This window comes from Scyliorhinus canicula, chromosome 20, assembly GCF_902713615.1.
Source record: "Scyliorhinus canicula chromosome 20, sScyCan1.1, whole genome shotgun sequence".
Taxonomy (NCBI): Eukaryota; Metazoa; Chordata; class Chondrichthyes; order Carcharhiniformes; family Scyliorhinidae; genus Scyliorhinus; species Scyliorhinus canicula.
This window is the reverse complement of record NC_052165.1, coordinates 1,657,859-1,681,174: the sequence shown is the minus strand read 5'-3', so window position 1 is coordinate 1,681,174 and position 23,316 is coordinate 1,657,859. Positions and strand designations below refer to the sequence as shown.

At 50.7% G+C, this 23,316-nt stretch overlaps 1 protein-coding gene across 2 annotated transcripts in view; it reads left to right on the top strand.

Annotated features, from left to right (window-relative positions):
• The window catches only part of LOC119955194 (protein mono-ADP-ribosyltransferase PARP12-like), a 90,757-nt gene that overhangs the window by 11,192 nt on the left and 56,249 nt on the right, over positions 1 to 23,316 (top strand). For both annotated transcript variants that reach the window (XM_038781182.1, XM_038781181.1), the window contains exon 2: positions 13,110 to 13,245. In XM_038781182.1, the coding sequence (XP_038637110.1) occupies positions 13,110 to 13,245 (136 nt within the window). The remainder of the gene's footprint in view (positions 1 to 13,109; positions 13,246 to 23,316) is intronic.

Here is a 23,316-nt window from a genome sequence, read left to right as displayed (position 1 = left end):
CAGGAGCAGATGGTACAGCATCCAGGACAGGACCTTCATCAGGTCCGAGGTCCAGCGACTGCTTCAGGAAGGCATCATCGAGGCCAGCAACAGCCCTTGGAGAGCCCAAGTGGTAGTCGTTAAAACTGGGGAGAAACACAGAATGGCCGTGGACTACAGCCAGACCATCAATTGGTACACGCAGCTCAACGCGTACCCCCTCCCACACATATCTAATATGGTCTATCAGATTGCACAGTACCTGGTCTTCTCAACGGTAGACCTTAAATCCGCCTACCACCAGCTCCCCATCCGTAAAGCGGACCATCCATACACGGCCTTCGAGGCAGACGGTCGCCTCTATCACTTCCTCAGGGTTCCCTTTGGCGTCACCAACGGGGTCTCGGTCTTCCAAAGGGAGATGGACCGAATGGTCGACCGGTACGGTTTGCTGTACCTAGACAACATCACCATCTGCGGCCATGATCCGCAGGACCACGATGCCAACATTGCCAAATTTCTCCACACCTCCACTCTCCTAAACCTCACCTACAACAAGTGCATGCTTAGTATGAACCGCTTAGCCATCCTCGGCTACGTGGTCCAGAACGGAGTTCTGGGGCCCGATCCCGACCGCATGCACCCCCTCATGGAGCTCCCCTCCTCCACTGCCCCAAGGCTCTCAAACGCTGTCTGGGGCTCTTTTCATACTACGCCCAGTGGGTCCCAAACTATGCGGACAAGGCCTGCCCACTCATACAGTCCACCCATTTTCCCCTGACGGCCGAGGCTTAACAGGTCTTCGCCCGTATCAGAGCCGATATCGCTAAGGCCGGGTTGCACGCAGTAGACGAGACGCTGCCCTGTCAAATGGAATGCGACGCATCAGACGTCGCCCTAGCCGCCACGCTCCATCAGGCAGGCAGACCCGTGGCATTCTTTTCCCGCACCCTTCATGCCTCAGAAATTCGGCACTCATCCATCGAAAAAGAGGCCCAAGCCATCGTTGAAGCTGTGCGGCATTGGAGGCATTACCTGGCCGGCAGGAGATTCACTCTCCTCACTGACCAACGGTCGGTAGCCTTCATGTTCAATAACACACAGCGGGGCAAGATCAAGAATGATAAGATCTTGAGGTGGAGGATCGAGCTCTCCACCTACAATTACGAGATTTTGTATCGCCCCAGCAAGCTCAACGAGCCCCCCGATGCCCTATCCCGAGGTACATGCGCCAGCGCTCAAATACATAAGAACATAAGAACTAGGAGCAGGAGTAGGCTATCTGGCCCCTCGAGCCTGCTCCACCATTCAATGAGATCATGGCTGATCTATTGTGGACTCAGCTCCACTTTCCGGCCCGAACACCATAACCATTAATCCCTTTATTCTTCAAAAAACTATCTATCTTTACCGTAAAAACATTTAATGAAGGAGCCTCAACTGCTTCACTGGGCAAGGAATTCCATAGATTCACAACCCTTTGGGTGAAGAGGTTCCTCCTAAAAGAGACCGACTCCGGGCCCTGCACGACCGCCTTTGTCACCCAGGAGTCACACAGTTGTACCATTTCATCGAGGCCTGCAATCTGCCCTACTCCGTTGAGGAAGTACGGACAGTCACCAGGGACTGCCAGGTCTGTGCGGAGTGTAAACTGCACTTCTACCGGCCGGACCGCGCATGCCTGGTGAAGGCCTCCCGCCTCTTTGAACGCCTCAGCGTGGATTTCAAAGGGCCCCTCCCCTCCACCGACCGCAACACGTACTTTCTCAGTGTGGTCGATGAATATTCCCGATTCCCCTTTGCCGTCCCATGCTCCGACATGACGTCTGCCACTGTCATCAAAGCCCTCAACACCATCTTCGCTCTGTTCGGTTTCCCTGCCTACGCCCACAGCAACCGGGGATCCTCATTTATGAGCGATGAGCTGCGCCAGTACCTGCTCAACAGGGGCATTGCCTCGAGCAGGACACCCAGCTACAACCCCCGGGGAAACGGGCAGATGGAGCGGGAGAATGGGACGGTCTGGAGGGCCGTCCAACTGACCCTATGGTCCAGAAATCTCCCGGCCTCCTGCTGGCAGGAGGTCCTTCCCGACGCACTCCACTCCATTCGGTCGCTCCTGTGCACCACGACTAATGAAACCCCCCCATGAACGTCTCTTTGCCTTCCCCAGGAAGTCCACCTCCGGGGTATCGCTCCCAACATGGCTGGCAGCACCAGGACCGTTTTCCTCCGTAGACACGTTCAACTCCACAAGTCGGACCCATTGGTTGAGAGGGTACAGCTACTTCACGCCAACCCGCAGTACGCTTACGTAGAGTACCCCGACGGCCGCCAAGACACAGTCTCCCTCAGGGATCTGGCACCAGCTGGTTCCCCACCCCCCCCCCCCCCCCCCCCCCCCGCCCCCGCTCCAGGACACTCCGCCCTCCCCTTGCCCACACCCGGGGATGAAGAGGATTCCGACACGCTCCCGGAGTCTCCGAAGACCAAGCCGCCGCTGGAGTCGCCACCAGCACTGCGCCGCTCTCTACAACAGATTAAGGCACCGGACCGCCTGAATTTATCATTTTAACTCTACGTTTAAAACACAATTTCCTGTATATAGTTCTCCACCACTCCCGCCGGACTCATTTTTAATAGGGGGTGAATGTGGTAGTCACCACTGATGTATGTATTGTATATAGAGAATGTTGTTATAGGTGCGTTACGGTAAGGCCCCTGTACTACAGGTACGGTGGTAGATCCCTGCCTGCTGGCACCGCCCAGTAGATGGAGTATAAATATGTGTGCTCCCCGTACAGCAGCCATTTGAGAGAAAACAAAATGTCTCTTGAAGTCCAGTGGACCAGTTAGAGGTTTAACCGGTCCGGGACCTTGATGCTGGGTGCGACGCAGTGGTGGCGACGATTCCGATGCTGGTCTGGTCTTCGGTGACTCCGGGAGCGTGCCAAAATCCTCTTCCTCCTCGGGCGTGGGCAGGGGGAGGACGGATGGTCCTGGGAGTGTTGATGCTGGGAGCGCCGGGAGAGGGGAGGGTGGCACCGGGCCGGAGGGGTGTGTGTGTGTGTGGAACCTGCTGGTGCCAGGTCCCTGTGGGAGACAGTATCCTGGGGCCATCGGGGTACGCCACGTAGGCATACTGTGGGTTTGCATGGAGCAACTGCACCCTCTCCACCAATGGGTCCGCCTTGTGGAGTCGGACGTGCCTACGGAGCAGGACCGGTCCTGGAGCTGCTGCCAAGTGGGGAGTGACACCCCGGATGTGGGCTTCCTGGGGAAGGTTAAAAAGACGTTCATGGGGTGTGTTGTCGTGATCGAATGGAGTGTAGTGCATCAGGGAGGACCTGCTGCCAGCGGGAGGCTGGGAGGTTCCTGGACCATAGGGCCAGTTGGATGGCCCTCCAAGCCGTCCCGTTCTCCCTCTCTACCTGCCCGTTTCCCCGGGGGTTGTAGCTGGTTGTCCTGCTGGAGGCGATACCCCTGCTGAGCAGCAACTGACGCAGCCCATCGCTCATGAACGAGGATCCCCTGTCACTGTGGATGTAGGCGGGGAAACCGAACAGAGCGAAGATGGTGTTGAGGGCCTTGATGACGGTGGCAGACGTCATATCGCGACATGGGATGGCAAAGGGGAATCTGGAGTACTCATCGACCACACTGAGAAAATACGGTTGGTGGAGGGGGGGGGGGTCCTTTGAAGTCCACGCTGGGAAGGGCGGGAGGCCTTCACCAAGCGCGCACGGTCTGGCCGGTAGAAGTGCAGTTTACACTCCGCGCAGACCTGGCAGTCTCTGTTGATCGCCCTGACTTCCTCGATGGAGTAGGGCAGGTTGCGGGACTTGATGAAATGGTAAAAACGGGTGACTCCTGGGTGACAGAGGTTGTCGTGCAGGGTGCAGAGTCGGTCCACTTGTGCGCTGGCACATGTACCTCGGGATAGGGCATCGGGGGGATTGTTGAGCTTGCTGGGGCAATACAAAATCTTGTAGTTGTAGGTGGAGAGCTCGATCCTCCACCTCAAGATTCAATCATTTTTGATCTTGCCCCATTGTGTGTTGGTAAACATGAAGGCTACTGACCGTTGGTCAGTGAGGAGAGTGAATCACCTGCCGGCTAGATAATGGCTCCAATGCCGCACAGCTTCACGATGGCTTGGGCCTCCTTTTCGGCGGAGGAGTGCCGAATTTCGGAGGCATGGATGGTGCAGGAAACAAATGCCATGGGTCTGCCTGCCTGGTTGAGGGTGGTGGCCAGAGTGACGTCTGATGCATCGCCCTCCAGTTAGAATGGTAACGTCTCGTCGACCGCGTGCATCGCGGCCTTGGCGATGTCGGCCTTGATACGGTTGAAGGCCTGGTGAGCCTCGGCCGTTAGTGGGAAAACGGAGGATTTGATGAGTGGGCGGGCCTTGTCCGTATAGTTTGGGACCCACTGGGCGTAATACGAAAAGAAACCCAGGCATCGTTTGAGGGCTTTGGGGCAGTGGGGGAGGGGGAGTTCCATGAGGGGGCGCATGCGATCGGGGTCGGGCCCCAGAATTCCGTTCTGGACCACATAGCCGAGGATGGCGAATCGGTTTGTGCTGAACACGCACTTCTTGTTATATGTGAGGTTGAGGAGAGTGGCGGTGTGGAGAAATTTGGCACGGTTGGCGTCATGGTCCTGCTGATCGTGGACGCAGATGGTGACATTGTCTAGGTACGGGAAGGTGGCCCTCAGTCCGTATTGGTTAACCATTCGGTCCATCTCCCGTTGGAAGACCGAGACCCCGTTGGTGACACCGAAGGGGACCCTAAGAAAGTGGTAAAGGCGGCCGTCTGCTTTGAATGAGCCCCACATGTTGCGAGTCGAGCAAGATGGCAGTGTCCATTGGCTGCACGTGGGGGGTGCAGGGACAATAGCAGCGATTGAGCGGGCCTGGCACACTGCAACAAAATGTCCCTTCTTGCCACAGGCCTTGCAGAGGGTGCTCCGCGCCGGGCAGCGCTGTCGGGGGTGTTTTGATGCCCACAGAAGTAGCATTTGGGCCCCCCAGGATTGGTTGGCTGCCGTGCGGCACAGGCGTGGGGCTAGCTGAGTGCGGTCGCTGATGGGGTCCACGATGGGGCGGCCGTCTGCGGAGTCCACCTTCGACCGGAGGCCGCACGGTTGGGGGCGTAGGCCTGAATGTTACGTGATGTGACCGTAAGTGAGAGCGCTAGTATTTTGGTCGCCACGAGGTCGAGCGTGGTCCCTTCTAAGTGGCGTTGGTGGATGTAGTCAGACCCTATGCCCGTAACAAATGCGTCTCTCTTCAGCAAATTTGAGTGTTCTGTGGCCGAAACGGCCTCACGGTCATAGTCTCTAACTAGGGCGAGCAGGGTGCGCCAGAAATCTTCCAGCGGCTCACCGGGAAGTTGGCACCGCATGGAGTGGAGATGCCTGCCGTAGATTTTGTTAGTCCGCTGAGCGTAGTTTCCCTTCAGTAGCGCCATGGCCTCTGCGTAGCACATCCTGGACGAGTGGAAAGACGTTGGAACTCAGCCGCGTGTGAAGGATCTGGAGCTTCTGTGACTCTGGGATTGTGTCTGGCGCAGACCCGATGTCGCTTCAAAACAGGCTAGCCAGTGTTCAAAGTCCTTTTTGGCGTTGTCTGCTTGAGAATGCAGCTGCAGGCGATCCGGCTTGATGCGGAGGTCCATCTCTGAAAAATCTCAGTGTAATAAATTGATGCACTATCAATTACACAAAGACGAGAGTTGGATGCAATCGAGGCTTTATTACACTGAGATGTGTGGCCTCCTACAGCAGCTGACGAAATGGCTGCTGTATGGGGAGCACACATATTTATACTCTGCTTACTGGGCGGAGCCAGCAGGCAGGTATCTACCCCTGTACCTGTAGTACAGGGACCTTACGTAAAGCACCTATAACAACATCCTCTATATACAATATATACATCAATGGTGACTACCACAGGGAGTATTCCTTTTTCTCACATGTTTATAGGGAGTGTTCAAGAATCAACTTTTTTGTGGTGAGCCGTGAGGTTTCGGTTGGGGTGGAGGGAGCAGAGTATGCGGGGATAGTAATCTCAGAACATGGGTCCCACTGGCTGAAGATTCGGCTTCGATCGTGGCGGGAGCAAAGGTCAGGGTGGAAACTCGATTTCTGAGTTGTTGCCAGATAGACGGTTTTGTGATAAAGTGCGGGCTGCGATTAAAGACTATGTCGAATTGAACCAAAACAGGGAGGTGATGGCAGCCACATTCTGAAAAGCACTGAAAGCAATGGTTCGAGGGGAGATTATCTCGTACAAGGCACATGCGGATAGGGAAAGGAGGGGAGGGTGGGGGGGGGGGGGGGAGTATGAGTGGTTAATGAACAAGATAGTTGAGGTAGATAGGGGGTACACGAGGGCGCCCCCCACGGACGGATTGGCGAGGAGGAAAACATTTCAAGAAACTTTGATAGGTTGACGACGGGGAGGGCGGTAGGGCAACTGCGTAGGGCAAGGGGGTGCAGTACGAATATGGGGAGAAGGTGAGTTGAATGTTAGTGCGTCAGCTACGGATGCAGGCCATTTCCAGAGAAATATTGAGGATAGAGACCGAGGCAGGTGAGCCTTGGAAGATACACGGGCCATTTAGGGATTATTATAAGGAGCTGTATCGGGCAGATCGGGGGGCGGGGGAGGTGAAGAGGGGGGCATGGGACAGTTCTTAGATGAACTGGAGTTTCCACAGTTGGAGAAAGCGAAGAGGCAACGCTAGGGGAGCCTTTAGGGCTGAGGGAGGGACTGGACAGTATCAGGGGTATGAAGACAGGGAAGACCCAGGGGCCCAATGACTACCCGGCGGAATTCTATAAGGAGTTTTCTCTCCAAATTGTTTATGTTTTGTAACCTTATATGAACCCATATAAGTTTGGAATAAAATACATTGAAAAAAAGGACCTATGTCTGCCACGAAAGAGACGGATATTATAAATTGTAATCATATTGCATCGGCCTCTAATCTTTGTGTGTGAGATTTCTGAGACAAATGTGTGTGCTAATAAATAATCGCCTTTATTTTTAAACTTGAAAAAGTTCATTGCTGGAAATTATTCAATTGAGATCCCCCCCCCCCCCCCCCCCCTACCCCCACCACCCCTACCCCTACACAAACACACTGATTAGAGACAGTGAAAGAAAACAGACAAATTCTGTCTATGACAAATATCCCTGGCATTTACTGGTCCTTACCTAGATGTTGTTGAGGTCTTGCAGAACGTGGCCATAAACTGCTTCATTACCGAGGATGGAACTGAAAACTGTGCAATCATCACTCAGCTTTTTCACTCTAGACCTTATGATGGAGGAATGATCGTTATGGGTGGAGCTGAAGATGGCTGGGTCTAGGAGACTGTGATGGAGGAATGATCATTAATAATAATAATAATAATAATCGCTTATTGTCACAAGTAAGCTTCAATGAAGTTACTGTGAAAAGCCCCTAATGGTGCTGAATGGAGCTGAAGTTGGCTGGATCGGGGAGACTGTCTGAAGCAACTGGTGCAGCATTGCTTTGCGACTGAGATAATGGCCTGCAATAACCACAGCCATCTGCTTCTGAGTTCGGTCTGACCGCTCACTCAACTATTTTCTCCGTGACCTCCATTGAGTTCAATTTTACTGAGGCTTCTTGATGCTGCACTTGATCAACTGCTGCCTCGGTGCCAAGGACAGTCCTTCCAAACTCACCTCCAGAATTTAGCTTGTCAATGTTTGGACAAGGACTGTAATGAGATCCTGAGCTGAGTGGTCCAGCAGAATTCCAGCTGAGCATCAGTGAGCAGGTCATTGCTAAGTAAGTGTCACAGTTAGCATTGTCATAACACCTTCCATCATTTTGCTGATGATTCTAGGTAGACTGATGGGGCATTGTAGAGGTGGTGATGTAGTGATAATATCGCTGGACTAGTTATTCAGAGACCTGGGTTCAAATCCCACGCTGGCAGGTGGTGTAATTTAAATTTCGTAAAAATATGGAATTAATATTGGGAATTAAACAATTGTCGATTGTTGTAAAAGCCCAACTGGGCAAACTGCCGTCCTTACCTGGTCTAACCGACATGTGACTCCAACCCCACAGCAATGTGGTTGACTCTTTAATGCCCACTGAAGGCATTTTGTATCCAACCACTACAAACACAACAAACAGGAATGAAACTGAACAAACTGCCTGGCATCAAGCTGGGCACTGTGAACAACAATGGAAAACCTAGCCCTGCCAACTCTGCAAAGTCCTCATTATTAACATCTGGAATCGTGTGCCAAAATTAGACGAGCTGTCTCATAAAGTAGTCAAGCAACAGCTGACATAGCCGTACCCATGGATCTGAGGGAATCGAGGGTTATGGGGATATGGTGGGAAAGTGGAGCTGAGGATTATCACATCAGATCAGTCATGATCCCATTGAATGGAGGGCCAGACTCGGTGGGCCGAATGGCCTACTTCTGCTACTACATCTTATGGTCCTATGGAATATTTTGCAAACATATTTTCCCCCGGCATTCACTTTTGCCAACCGGCCGACCTTTGGGACCCACGCCGGCCGACCTTTCCAACCCATGCCACATTCGCTTGCCTTTAATGCAAAAGGGGAGCCTGCTTGGTCCTCACCATCTCACTCCAGTCAGGATCACAGGAGGAGAGGGCAGTGCCCATATCAGGTGCTGACTTCAGCCAGTTCCTTGGTGCCGTCTTCATCTTTGTGAAAATGGAAAATCCAACCTCGCACATGTAGGTCGCGTGAAGGTCAATAGCAACAAAAGACGTGTTTTATTCAGCAGTGGATACTCCGAGGAGATGTTCCTCCACTTTGCCGATAGACTCATGGGTGTTATGTTTATGAAAATGTTTTTGAGTTTTCGTATTTTATATCCAACAATTCATAATTTACAAATTAGAAAACCGTGCTAAAAAACCAACGTATATATTTACAAGCAAGTATCTTCACTACAACTGGCCATGACCCCCTCCCCTTTAGTCTGCATACATATCTTACATTCCCCAATATGGCCAAAACACGGATTTACAAGCGTCTATTTACAGTTTGATTTGGGTCTTAGCTTTCCCTTGGACCAGTCTCCTGCAGCTTTGTCCCTGCCTCATGTGCTTTTGCCATGTTTCTAATGTGCTGTCACACCTCAGCTACAGCAGCGTAGTCTTTTAATTTGGAGTCGGCTGTAAGTTAATAACTAACTCTGGGGTCTCAGGGTCAACTGGAATTTTTCACCCACCACCTCCCTTTCAAAATCTGAAACATCTCCTCACATTTGCCAGTACGTCCCTGCATATAACACACAAGGGCTTTATATTCTTATTTGCATTGGCACAATTAACAAAACCATACCTCATGAAATCATCTTTATACTGCTTTGTTCCCGAGTTAATTTTCTTCTTTGTAGGCTGTTAACCAGGTGCCCTGGAGAATTGTACAGAGCTAACCCTAGACTTGGACTCTCCTGTGCAGCTCTCTCCAGCAGATACAGATGTGAGATCTTGTCCAGTAGGTACACTGCCTATTTGGGTCTCTGGCTGTCTCTTACTTGTTAGAAAATAATTCATCTTCAGTCCTCTTGCATTCCTGGCAACAGCTAGAAAATGCAAAAAGTTCTCCTCTGATTTGGCGGCAAAAGCAGATACATGGCGCTTGCCAAGTATGCGGGCGGAGCACATGATCTGCTTCCTGCTGCCAATTATGGTTAAAAGATTCCACACAGCCTCATATAGTTCTAATTTAACAGATAGTAATGACCGCTATTCTCAATTTAAAAGCTGATAGCGGCCGGGACCTGGGAGTGTCTCTCTGGCACCCACCCAACATCCGCCCACGACCCACCCTTGGTTAACGATCCGTACTTTGAAAACCGTGGTCTTATGGAATCTTACCTTACAGATAATGTCCCCGACAGCACTGGCAGGACTTACCCAGCAGAAATGGTGCACAGTGGTATACAGTTGAGAGAGAGTTGCCCTGATGGTCTGATTGCACCTGGTCAAATATGGGCAAGGAAATCTCCTATTGATGAATCAGTGCTTCTACATGTTGAACACCACTTGGAGGAACCCCTGAGGATGGGGACTTCAATGCCCATCACCAACAGTGGCTCGATAGTACCACCACACACCGAGCTGGCCGGGTCCTAAAGGACAATAGCTGCTAGACTGGGACTGCAACAGGTGGTGAGGAACCAACAAGAGGGAAAAACATATTTGACCTCATCCTCACCAATCTGCCTGCTGAAGATGCATTTGTACATGACGTTATGGGTAAAAGTGGCCACTGCACAGTCCTGTGGGGGCAAAGTCCCGTCTTCACGTTGAGGATACCCTCCATCGTGTTGTGTGGCACTATCACCTACTAAATGTGAGAGTCTTCGTACAGATCTAGCAGCTCAAGACTGGGAATCCATGAGGTGCTGTGGGCCATCAGCAGCAGCAGAATTGTATTCAACCACAATCCACAACCTCATCATAGATTATCATAGAATTTACAGTGCAGAAGGAGGCCATTCGGCCCATCGAGACTGCACTGGCTCTTGGAAAGAGCACCCTACCCGAGGTCAACGCCTCCACCCTATCCCCATAACCCAGTAACCCCACCCAACACTAAGGGCAATTTTGGACACTAAGGGCAATTTATCATGGCCAATCCACCTAACCTGCACATCTTTGGACTGTGGGAGGAAACCGGAGCACCCGGAGGAAACCCTCGCACACACGGGGAGGATGTGCAGACACGGCACAGACAGTGACACAAGCCGGAATCAAACCTGGGACCCTGGAGCTTTGAAGCCATTGTGCTATCCACAATGCTACCGTGCTGCCCTTAAGTTGGCCCGGCATATCCCCCACTCTACCATTACCACCAAGCCAGGGGATCAACCCTGGTTCAATGGAGAGTGCAGGAGAGCGTGCCAGGAGCAACATCAGGCATACTGAAAAATGAGGTGCCAACCTGGTGAAGCTACAACACAGGACTACTTGTGTACCAAACAGCATAAGCAGCAAGTAATAGACAGAGCCAAGCGATCCCACAATGAACACATCAGATCTAAGCTCTGCAGTCCTGCCACATCCAGCCGTGAATGGTGGTGGACAATTAAACAACTCACTGGAGGAGGAGGCTCCACAAATATCCCCATCCTCAATGATGGAGGAGCCCAGCACATCTGTGCAAAAGACAAGGTTGAAGCATTCGCAACAATCTTCAGCCAGAAGTGCTGAATGGATGATCCATCTCGGTCTCGTCCAGAGGTCCCCAGCCAATTACCGCCCTATCAGCCTATCTCCATTATCAGCAAAGTGATGGAAGGAGTCATCAGCAGTGCTATCAAGCAGCACATACTCAGCAATAACCTGCTCACGGACACTCAGTTTGGGTTCCGCCAGGGTCACTCAGCTCCTGACCTCATTACAGCCTTGGTTCAAACATGGACAAAGAGCTGAATGCCAGAGGTGAGGTGAGAGTGACTACCGTTGACAAAAAGGCAGCATTTGACCGAGTATGGCATCAAGGAGCCCGAGCAAAACTGGTCAATGGGAATCAGGGGGGAAACTCTCTGGTTGGAGTCTTACTTGGCACAACGGAAGATGGTTGTGGTAGTTGGACATCACTATAGGAGTTCCTCAGGGTAGTGTCCTCGGCCCAACCATCTTCAGCTGCTTGATCGATGACCTCCCTTCCATCATAAGTCCAGCACCACCACAGTCGGGGGAGGGCCGGACCGTGGGCAGGGGACACTTTATCAGGGGCACGAGAGCCGGCCAAAGGGGGGTGACTATTTTGCGGGCCGGGTCCGCAAGTGGCCGCTGCCATGTAGCACGGCGCGGATGCAGCAGTCCGCTGCTGTGTGCATGCACAGCCACCAACACGGCAATTCTTCGGGCCGTATCGGCAGCTAGAGCCGGGCCTCTTCTCTGCCGTCCTGCTAGCCTCCGGCTAAAAGGAAGATCGGTGTCCGTTTTCCGTCCCACTGTTCCCACGCCGGCGTGGGGGACATAGCCTCAGAATCGGAGAATCCAGCCCCTTGGTGCGGAACACCGGCGGGATTGTCCATTTTGCCGGCTGGTCAACGGGGTTTCCCATTGTGCGGCAGCCCCACACCGTTGGGAAACTCCCGGGCTGCCGGCAAATCCCAACGGAGGAGAATTCAGCCCCAGGTACCATGCAATGAGAATCCATCATTTACTTCTCTCCATTTTTTGCCATTTTGAGAAATTGGATTGTATTCTCGTGTGTCCCAGGTAGTTGGCAGAATATACTGGGCAAAGTCCATGTTTCATGGAGTTGTTTTTTCACAGCACCTTGTCCCAGTGGGAACAATGATATAACGAGGTGGAAATAGGCAGTCTTGGGGACAGTGCGGATTAGTGTTTGGAAGCCATAGTTTAGATTCTCTCCCATTTGAGACAGGTCGCTGATCACAGCCGTAAGATTAGTAAAAATATTGCAGTGGCTCCGCCCAGACCGAACAAGCAAATATCCTGGAAGGGTCTCCGACCGGAAGAAAATCCGAGATGGAATTCTTCCATCCTGCCCCTGGTGGCAGCGGGAATCTCGGGGGAGCCAAAAAGACAGACACCCCGTGGTGTAAAATCATGTTGCAATGGGTTAATGGGTGAGGTGGGTCTTCTTGAGGCTGCCTGCCATTTGCCTCTGGGTTGCTGGCATCCTACACAGCTTGGTGAAGGCCGGTGGGTTGGAGAGGGTGATGGGAGTGTGAGGGTGATGGGTGCTGGACCGGTGTTGAATTGTGGCACCGGGACCTTCAAACCCGCCAGTTGATGATAGGCGGACGAACCAGTTGCCGGCTCGCCAAAGAGTCGGGGGGGGGGAAACTCACCTGCGCATAATTAATGAGCTCCCAAGTGGAGAATCTGACACGGGATTCTCCCCTACCCGGCGGAGGGACTTGGAGAATCCAGCCCCTGGCACGGGATTCCGCCTCTCTGTCCAGCGGGAAAGGAGTTGCTGGAACTACCCACCATCGTCTCAAAAATGGAGAATTGCATCCAGTCTCTTGATAAGGAAGTAACAAATTTCATTTGCAAGCTTTTCTCCCTGAAATAGCTGTTTTTTTTGGTTATCCCTTTCAGCGATGCTTGCAAATATTCTCACACCACCCGTGATATTCACAATTGGGGAATTGTTCGTGTTAACCAGCTCCAGGAACTGAACATGGATGAATTGCGTATCCTCCTGCTTCAGAATGACCCATCCTTGCTGCCTCAGGTCAGTTGTCCAAATTATTTACAAAGCTCTTGTGCTTGATTAATGGAACAATCAATGACTAATTTAAAACAAATTCCTGCATTTACTCTCGATGCTGATATAAAAATATTTTTGGATAATTAATTGGATGCAAATTTTGACTGTCAAATTTTGTATTAATTTATTTGCATGTATAAGTGTGTGTCTGGGAGCGAGGAGGCAGATATAAAACACTCAAAAACAGATGATGGTGTCAGCCACATAAAAGTAACCATTACAACCTCATGATTTGCAAGGTGTAAAATTTAGGAAGTGCAGGAAAATAGACGTTTTCAGAATTCCTCAGCTCCTCTTTCAAATTAAATCTCAGCCCTGTTTCTCACTCTTACCAATCAAATGCGCATCCTTTCTAAAATCAGATCGAAAGCAGAGGGTCAGAACCCTCAGGATCAGAAATGATTTGAGTTCAAAGTCGTCACTTCACAGCCAGAATTGAGCCTTCCTTGGAGAGAGGGGAGGTCAGAGGTAGAGCTGTAACTTTACAATCCCCATACCACCGGCAGTGGAGCACAGATCAGTGACAGAGCTGTAAAACTATAGCTCCAATCCTGGTGCCTGCTCTCGTCCCATCACTGCAGCTGCCTGAAATTTCTGATAAAAAATCTATTTACAGGATCAGGACTATTCAGTTAGAACTGCATCTCTGAATCACATGATCCCATCCAGTGAGGCTCTGAGACAGCAGAGAAATAATTAAGAAAACAATAATGAATTAATGAATCCTGGAACTCCCTCACTAACAGCACAGTCGTTGTACCTACACCTCAGGGACTGCAGAGGTTCTAGAAGGCAGCTCACCATCACCTTCTCAAGGGCAACTAGGGATGGGCAATAAATACTGGCCTAACCAACGATGCCCACATCCTGTAAAATGAGTTGAAAGAAAACCCCTCAGAACTTGTGTTTCATCCTGCGCCTCACGCCACTTTGCCTCTAGTCTACATTTTTAAAATTCCGAGACAGCCCCTTCATTAAACAGGTTTTAATCCTCGCCCGATTCCAATTGCTTCGATATTGAGAATTGTGGGGCGGCATGGTGGCACAGTGGTTAGCACGGGTTCAATTCCCGGCTTGGGTTACTGTCTGTGCGGAGTCTGCACGTTCTCCCCGTGTATGCGTGGGTTTCCTCCGGGTGCTCCGGTTTCCTTCCACAGTCCAAAGATGTGCGGGTTAGGTGGGGCGATGGGGATAGGGTGGGGCAGTGGGCCTTGGTGTGGTGCTCTTTAGAGGGTCGGTGTGGACTCGATGGGCTGAATGGTTTCCTTCTGCACTGTTGGAATTCTGTGTGGGATTCTCTCAGCCCGGGGTTGGGCCGGAGAATCCCCGCGACCAGCGCGAATCACGTCACGCCGCCCCGGCACCGGGATGCGAATCTCCTCAGAGCGGAGAATCGGCGCCGGTAGGCACAGCACCGGTCGGGGGCCGTTCTACGCTGCCCTCACCCCCGCCGATTCTCGGCCTGGGATGGGCCAAGCAGCCGCAGCAAAACACCCAAGTCCCGCTGGCGCCGTCCACACCTGCTCTCAGCCGGCGGGACTTCAGCGTGGCAGGGTCCAGGGGCGGCCTGTGGGGGGGATTGACCCCCGGGGGGCCTCCGATATGGCCTGGCTCGCGATCGGGGCCCACCGATCGGCGGGCTGGCCTCTCGGCCTGGGGCCTCCTTTCCTTTGCGCCGGCCCCTCTAGCCTGACACCATGTTGCGTTGGGGCCGGTGTGGAGAAGGTAACTGCTGCGCATGCATGCGTTGGCGTCGGTGCCACTGCGCATGCCCGGACACCGCGGCGCTCAGTTGACGCCGGGATCAGCAGCTGGAGCAGCGTGGGTCGTTCCAGTGACGTGCTGGCCCCATGTAGGGGCCAGAATTGCTGATCCTGAGGCAGTGTTGATGCCGTCGAGAAACGCAACAGCATTTCCGACAGAGTCAACACTTAGCCTCAGGGTCAGAGAATCCCGCCCTCTATGTTTGTTCCTGATCCAGTTCCTAACCCTGAACCAGGGCCCATTTCATGAGGGGGCAGCCTTTAAATATATCAACAACCTTAAACTTAAAATTGGTTCAGTGAATTGACCTTGTTAATTGCTGAACAATATTGATGTGTGAGCTCTGCTGTCCAGTGCTGAACAGTATTGAATTAATTGGCCTGCATAGTAGTGAGAATATTCATTGGGCAAGGAGGAGGGAAAGTCTTTGTTTTATGCTGTGTAATGAAGTGGAAGTTAAAGGTGGAGAGCCTGTCAGCATCCTCACAACCTCCGGTTAATTCTGGGCAGGAACCTTGCTGTCCAAAAGTCCGCGGAGGCTCTTAAATGTCCTGTCGCTGCTGGGGGGGGGGGTTGCTGCACAATACCACATGGACAAGCCACCAGGTAATCTGTTAGGCCCGGGAGGAGGCTTTCTGCTTGGGCACCCTGTTTTCCGATGGTGGGACCAGAAAGTAGCAAGGGCTGCTCCTGTGGGTTACATCTCTCACCCACCTTTTAAAGCAACTCTCTTATTTCCTGTTCCACCCCCAAATGGCTGTCTCCTCTCCAGTTCTGCACCATTCACATGGCTCACACCTTTCTGGAGGGCAATGAAGAGTGCAGCAAAGCAACATAATGACTGCGATCCTTGCAGGAGAATATTGGAGAGTGCCACCCAACTGGGCTAGACATCTGAATCACATCTTCAGAAGCCCAATTAGCTCCTCAATGTTTTGTCCGACCGAACATGTGGCGCTGCCAGTCCCGAGCTGCCATTAGGGGTGTGTAACCTGTATTCGGGAGATATCCCTTGTTCCTGAGGATCCATCCACATACTTTGTGGGTTGCAGTGAAGATCTGAATCAGCCTGGATTTGCAGAGGATGGAGAAATCATGGCAGCTGCCCGGAAGGTGAGCATTAGTGAGAAAATGAGGAAGCTCTTGTGGTCACCATCAACAATCAAGAAACAAATCACCCCGAAGCCCTGACAATCGTGGCTGGAGACTTCAACCAGGCCAACCTCAGGAAGGTCCTACCCAAACTCCATCAACATATCTCCTGCTTCACCAGAGGTGCAAACACCCTGGACCACTGCTACACGAGCATCAAAAGTGCCTCCCGCTCCATTCCCCGACTACACTTTGGCAAATCCGACCACAAGTTGGACCACAATTAGGGGCTGGTTTAGCTCACTCGGCTAAATCGCTGGCTTTTAAAGCAGACCAAGCAGGCCAGCAGCACGGTTCGATTCCCGTACCAGCCTCCCCGGACAGGTGCCGGAATGTGGCGACTAGGGGCTTTTCACAGTAACTTCATTGAAGCCTACTCGTGACAATAAGCGATTTTCATTCATTTCCTATTTCCGGCTTACAAACAGCAACTCAAGCGAGCTGAGCCAGTCAAGAAACCCATGCAGTGCTGGCCCGAGGACTCTGAGGACATCCTCTGCGACTGCTTGGAGACTGTGGACTGGTCCATATTCAGGGCCGCAGTAGCTAACCTGGCTCAGTGCCTGTGGATCCTTCAGGCCATCCCCCAGATTGTGTAGACCCATAACAGGGGCAATGCCAACTGTTGCCTGTCCGTCCCACCTGTTATGGGCCACGGTTTCGAGAACCCCAAAGTGTATCATGGAGTTCACCTGACCCACAACTTTTCTAGATTGTGGTATGGGGAGCACACGGACCACCCTACAGGTGTGGTACAGCAGAACTGGAAAAGTATTTTTTAAAGCAAAACAATGTTTATTCTATGAACTCAAGTTAACCTTTTTAAAACATACAGTGAACATCTTAGCAACCATCAATTCAAATACAACCCCCAAAGAATACAACACTAAGTAATCCTTTAAGCTTTCCATTTAACATCCACAAGATTTAAAATACCTTTTACCAGAAGCACATCAGGTTAAAGTCACTACTAGTGTTAGTGTTAAAGTCACCCTAGTTACTAGTGTTAACTCACCAGGATCGATTTACACCCATTTCTTAAAGATACGCTCACTACAGATATTTATATACAAACCCATTTATAAACACCCATTTCTTAAAGGTACTCTCACATGACAACGAGTACGCAGCCACCGTCACAGATTTCATCAGTAAGTGTGTCGAGGGCTGTGTACCAAAGAATAGAATATGGGTATTCCCCAACCGGAAACCCTGGCTCAACCAAAAGGTCCACTCCCTGCTGAAGTTCCGGACGGAGCTGTTGAAGTCTGACGACCCTGAGCTATATAAGAAATCCAGGTACGACGTACGGAAAGCCATCAGGGATGCAAAAAGACAATACCGCATCAAACTAGAGTCCCAGGCCAATGACAGTAACCCATGACGACTATGGCAGGGCCTACACAAGATCACAGGCTACAAAGCAAGGCCAGGCAGAATATCTGGGGCTGGCGCATCCCTACCTGATGATCTGAACAAGTTCTATGCCGGCTTTGAGCAATCAGCCAATGTATCAGTGCCACCCACCCCAACAGCCCTGGACACACACATACCCACTATTACAGCCTCAGGGGTAAAAGCTGCCTTCTTGAAAGTGAATCCCCGGAAAGCGATGGGCCCCGACAGAGCCCCTGTGCGAGCACTCAATGCCTGTGCAGACCAGCTGGTGAGTGTATTCGCAGATATCTTCAACACCTCACTTCTCTGCTCTGAGGGCCCCACCTCCTTCAAGAAGACCACCATAATACCAGTACCAAAGAAGAACAAGGTAGCCTACCTCAATGACTACAGACCAGTGGCCCTAATGTCTGTTATAAAATGCTTCAAACAGCTAGTCATGAGATGGATCAATGACAGCCTCCCAGACAGTCTCAATCCATTGCAGTTTGCCGGTCATCGCAACTGGTCCACAGCAGACGCTATCTCCCTGGCTCTACAATCAGCACTCGGACACCTCGACAACAAGGACCCCAACGTGAGACTGCTGTTCATAGACTACAGCTCTGCCTTCAACGCCATTATCCCAACAAGACTAATAACCAAACTCTACAATCCAGGACATGACCCCTCCCTGTGCAGCTGGATCCTTGCCTTCCTCATCAACAGGCCGCAATCTGTCAGGATCGGCAACAGCACCTCCTCCACAATAGGCCTCAACACCGGGGCACCGCAAGGGTGCGTACTCAGTCCTCTACTGTACTCCCTATTCACACATGACTGTGCGAAAAGATTTAACTCCAACTCAATCTATAAGTTTGCTGATGATATGACTGTGGTGGGCCGCATCTCAAACAACGACAGATCAGACTACTGGAGGGAGATAGATCTCTTGGTTAGATGGTGCACTGAAAACAACCTCTCTCTAAATGTTGGAAAGACCAAGGAACTGATCATCGACTTCAGGACGCGCAGCACGACACACACTCCCGTCTGCATCAATGGCTCCGAAGTGGAGATGGTCGATAGTTTTAAGTTCCTGGGGGCCACTATCACCAACAGTCTGTCCTGGTCCAATTACATTGATGCAACAGTCAAGAAAGCCCAACAATGTTTCTAATTCCTACGGAAGCTAAAGAAATTCGGCATGTCTGCATCAACTCTCACAAACGTCTACAAATGTGCCATAGAGAGCATCCTATCCGGCTGCCAACACAGCCTGGGTATGGCAACTGCTCGGTCCAAGATCACAAGAAACTGCAGAGTGTGGTGAACTCAGCCCAACGCATCACACAAGCTTACCACCCACACTTTGGGGGTGAGAACGGGTAATGAAAGGTGGATAAGATTGGGGGGGGGGGGGGAACTTCATTTGAAGCCTACTCGTGACAATAAGCGATTTTCTGATTTCTTTCTTTCTTTCTTTCTTAGATGTCAGTGACCCGGACAGTTGAAATCTCCCTCAGTACTGGGTTTCAGTTAATCTCCTGTTAGCTCTGACTTCAGCTGTCGGTCCTGTTCTGAGGGAATGGTTTTATTGACCTTACCCTAGGCAGCCTTTCCTCTTCTGAGCCCACAGTGTCACAATGGGTATTGCCGACACTGCTCAATGCCTGTGTTCCGACTGCCCACTCTCTGCACAGCACCCCCTCTGCCCTGCTGATCCACTCAGGGGGCAGGGCTGATTCCCTGAGGCAGCTATTACTGCCACCCCACAGTCTGAATCAACCTTCTCGGAGCAGAGTTGCTTGAGATTGTCTTCCAAGACCAAGGGCAGTAATGACCCTGTAAATCAGCAACCTTCCACCCAGCATACTGCTGACACTGAAGGAGCATTAAGCCAGGTAAAGACATGTTGAAGATAAGCAGAAAGAGGATGCACAAGGGTGAATACTTGTCTTTTGTACAGTATACCTGATAGTTTCATTCATGAAGTTAGTTTGGAATGACTGTTTTGTGGTGATTTTTATTTCAGTATTGTAGGCCAAGGCAACACTGCGATGGCCAGTAACAGGGAAGGCACGATAGGCAATTGCTGAGCTGAGAATTTAGTTTGCATTTACTGGTACTGCAGGCAGATGAACAGATTATAGGATAGCCCAGGCGGAGAAGAGCAGTGGTCCTTGCCTGCTCACTTGCTCTATTCTCCTCCTCCTTCCCTTCCTCCTCTTCCCCCCTTCCTCCTGTTCAGATACTCATGGTATACCTGCCCCATGGCAGACAATATTGAATTGTGTGATGTGCTCTGGTGTATTATGCAGGGCCCCTCCTGAGCAATTCCTCCAATGGAAGCAGACTGATGGCCTGTTCAAGGACATTTCATGTGGTAACATGGCTTTCATTATATGCATGCTGGTTCCGTGTGATTGGACTGTGTGCACTGGAGCTATGGGTTACTGATTACCTCTTGTTGCCCAGTAGCCGCTCTCTGAATGGATGTGGTGACACAGTGAAGCATGGCAGAATGAAGGCTGGGCGTGAGGTACACCAGCTGGCGGAGAGAGTAAGAGAGCAGAGAGCTTTGCAATTGTGGCCTGCCTCCTAGTTTAGATGTGACATCCATCACGTGCCATGTGCAGTCATAGCAACCATCGCTATGGCTACGGTCCTTGCAAAGCTGTATTTTTTTCCTCTTCTCTCCTCTGTGTGAGACAGAATGAAGTGTCTTTTTGAAGACAAAGTAGTGACTGTACTAATAAAGCAGCGGATGGCAAAGTATGAGATATTACCACTTGCTCCTGCCTGGAAGGAGCCTGATAAAATAATACAATGGCTGGGTCAGCTTGACATTCTGCCAATGCCACCCTTACCCTGATGGGCTGTCGCTCTGGCTGCCACAGCTGGCACATTTCAGTCAGCATCTCCTTCATGAATCAGAGACTTTGCACATACCCTGCTCCTTGCTGAGGGTGAACATGGAGAATTATTCCCTAAACAACCTGGGTGGATATGGTCTCCTGCTGTTGGCTGTTCTCCCCTCCTTGTCAATCTTCCAGTTGCATGTCCTCTTCTGTGCACCTTCTGTTCAATCTCCCTGTCAGGCTCCGAGGGGGCTGCAAAGTATAGCCCCCTTGACTGAGGGCAAATGGCCTGAGCAGAACCTTTGAAGTGAAAACTAAGGGCCCATCTTAGGAGGAGCAATCAAGTGGGGCTGCTTTGTCCTGGATGGTGTTGAGCTTCTTGAGTGTTGTTGGAGCTGCGCTCACCCAGGCAAGTGGGGAGTATTCCATCATACTGCTGACTTGTGCCTTGTAGATGGTGGACAGGCTTTGGGGGGTCAGAAGTCGAGTCGATGGCAGCTGGTGACTAGTGGTGTGCCTCAGGGGTCTGTGCTGGGACCACAACTTTTCACAATATACATTAATGATCTGGAAGAAGGAACTGAAGGCATTGTTGCTAAGTTTGCAGATGATGCAAAGATCTGCAGAGGGACAGGTAGTATTGAAGAAGCAGGGGGGCTGCACAAGGATTTGGACAGGCTAGGAGAGTGAGCAGTGAGTTGGCAGATGAAATACAATGTGGAAAAGTGTGAGGTTATGCAGTTTGGAAGGAGGAATTTAGGCATCAACTACTTTCTAAATAGGGAAATGCTTAGGAAATCAGAAGCACAAAAGGACTTGGGAGTCCTTGTTCACAATTCTCTTAAGGTTAATGTACAGGTTCAGTCGGCAGTTAAGAAGGCAAATGCAATGTTAGCATTCATGTCAAGAGGGCTAGAATACAAGACCAGGGATGTACTTCTGAGGCTGTATAAGGCTCTGGTCAGACCCCATTTGGAGTATTGTGAGCAGTTTTGGGCCCCATATCTAAGGAAGGATGTGCTGGCCTTGGAAAGGGTCCAGAGGAGGTTCACAAGAATAATGCCTGGAATGAAGAGCTTGTCGTATGAGGAACGTTTGAGGACTCTGGGTCTGTGCTCATTGGAGGTTAGAAGGATGAGGGGGGATCTTATTGAAACTTATCGGATACTGCGAGACCTGGGTAGAGTGGACATGGAGAGAATGTTTCCACTTGTAGTAAAAACTAGAAGCAGGTGGCACAATCTCAGACTAAAGGGACGATCCTTTAAAACAGAGACGAGGAGGAATTTATTCAGCCAGAGGGTGGTGAATCTGTGGAACTCTTTGCCGCAGAAGGCTGTGGAGGCCAAATCACGGAGTGTTTTTAAAACAGAGATAGATAGGTTCTTCATTAATAAGGGGATCATGGGTTATGGCAAGAAATCAGGAGAATGGGGATGAGAAATATATCAGTCATGATTGAATGGCAGAGCAGACTCAATGATCCTAGTGACCTATGATGTGGAGATGCCGGCGTTGGACTGGGGTGAGCACAGTAAGAAGTCTTACAACACCAGGTTAAAGTCCAACAGGTTTGTTTCAAACACGAGCTTTCGGAGCACGGCTCCTTCTTCAGGTGAAGAAGGAGCCGTGCTCCGAAAGCTCGTGTTTGAAACAAACCTGTTGGACTTTAACCTAGTGACCTAATTCTGCTTCTATGCCTTATGGTCTTATGGAAGACATGAATAATGTACAGGAAGTTCTGAGAGAAACAAGTTTCAGTGAGGAGCTGAAGGAAATTAGTATTAGTAAGGAAATGGTTTTCGGAAAATTAATTTAAGGTGGACAAACCTCCAGGGCCTGACAATCTTCATCCCAGAGTACTTAAGGAAGTGGCCCTAGAAATAGTAGATCCATTGGTGATCATTTTGCTAAATATTGTGGACTCTGGAATGGTTCCTATAGATTGGAGGTTAGCCAACATAACCCCGCTATTCAAAAAGGGAGGTAGAGAGAAAACAGGGAACCCTAGACCAGTCAGCCTAATGTCGGTAGTGGAGAAGTTGCTGGAAAGCAGTGGTATAATCAGACAAAGTCAGCATGGATTTACAAAAGGAAAATCATGCTTGACAAATCTACTAGAACATTTTGAAGATGTAACCAGTAGAGCTGACCAGGAAGAACCGGTGGATATGGTTTATTTAGACTTTCAAAAGGCTTTCAACTAGGTCTCACATCGCAGATTAATATGTAAAATGAAAGTGCACAGGATTGTGGGTTGTGTCTTGAGATGGATAGAAAGCTGGTTAGCAGACAGGAAGCAAAAAACTGGAATAAATGGGTCTTTTTACAATTGGCTAGCTGTGACTAGTGGGGTACCACAGGGATCTGTGCTGGGCCCCATGTTCACATTATATATTAATGATTTGGATAAGGGAACTAAATGTATGATCTCCAAATTTGCAGATGATACAAAGTTGGGTGGGAGGGTGAGCTGTGAGGAGGATGCAGAGATGCTTCAGCAGGATTTGGACAGGCTGAGTGAGTGGGCACACGCACGGCAGATGCAGTAGAATGTGGATAAATGTGAGGTTATCTGCTTCGGTAGAATAAATAGGAAGACAGATTATTAGAATGGGTGTGAATTGAGAGAGGTGGATATCCAGCGAGACCTTGGTGTCCTCGTGCCTCAGTCGCTGAAAGTAAGCGCGCAGGTACAGCCGGCAGTAAAGGCGGCAAATGGCACGTTGACCTTCATAGCGAGAGGATTTGAGAGTAGGGCATTGGTGAGGCCACACCTGGAGCATTGTGAGCAGTTTTCATGTCCTTATCAGAGGAAGTATGTTCTTGTTATGGAGGGAGTGCAGCGAAGGTTTACCAGGTTGATTCCCGGGATGGTGGG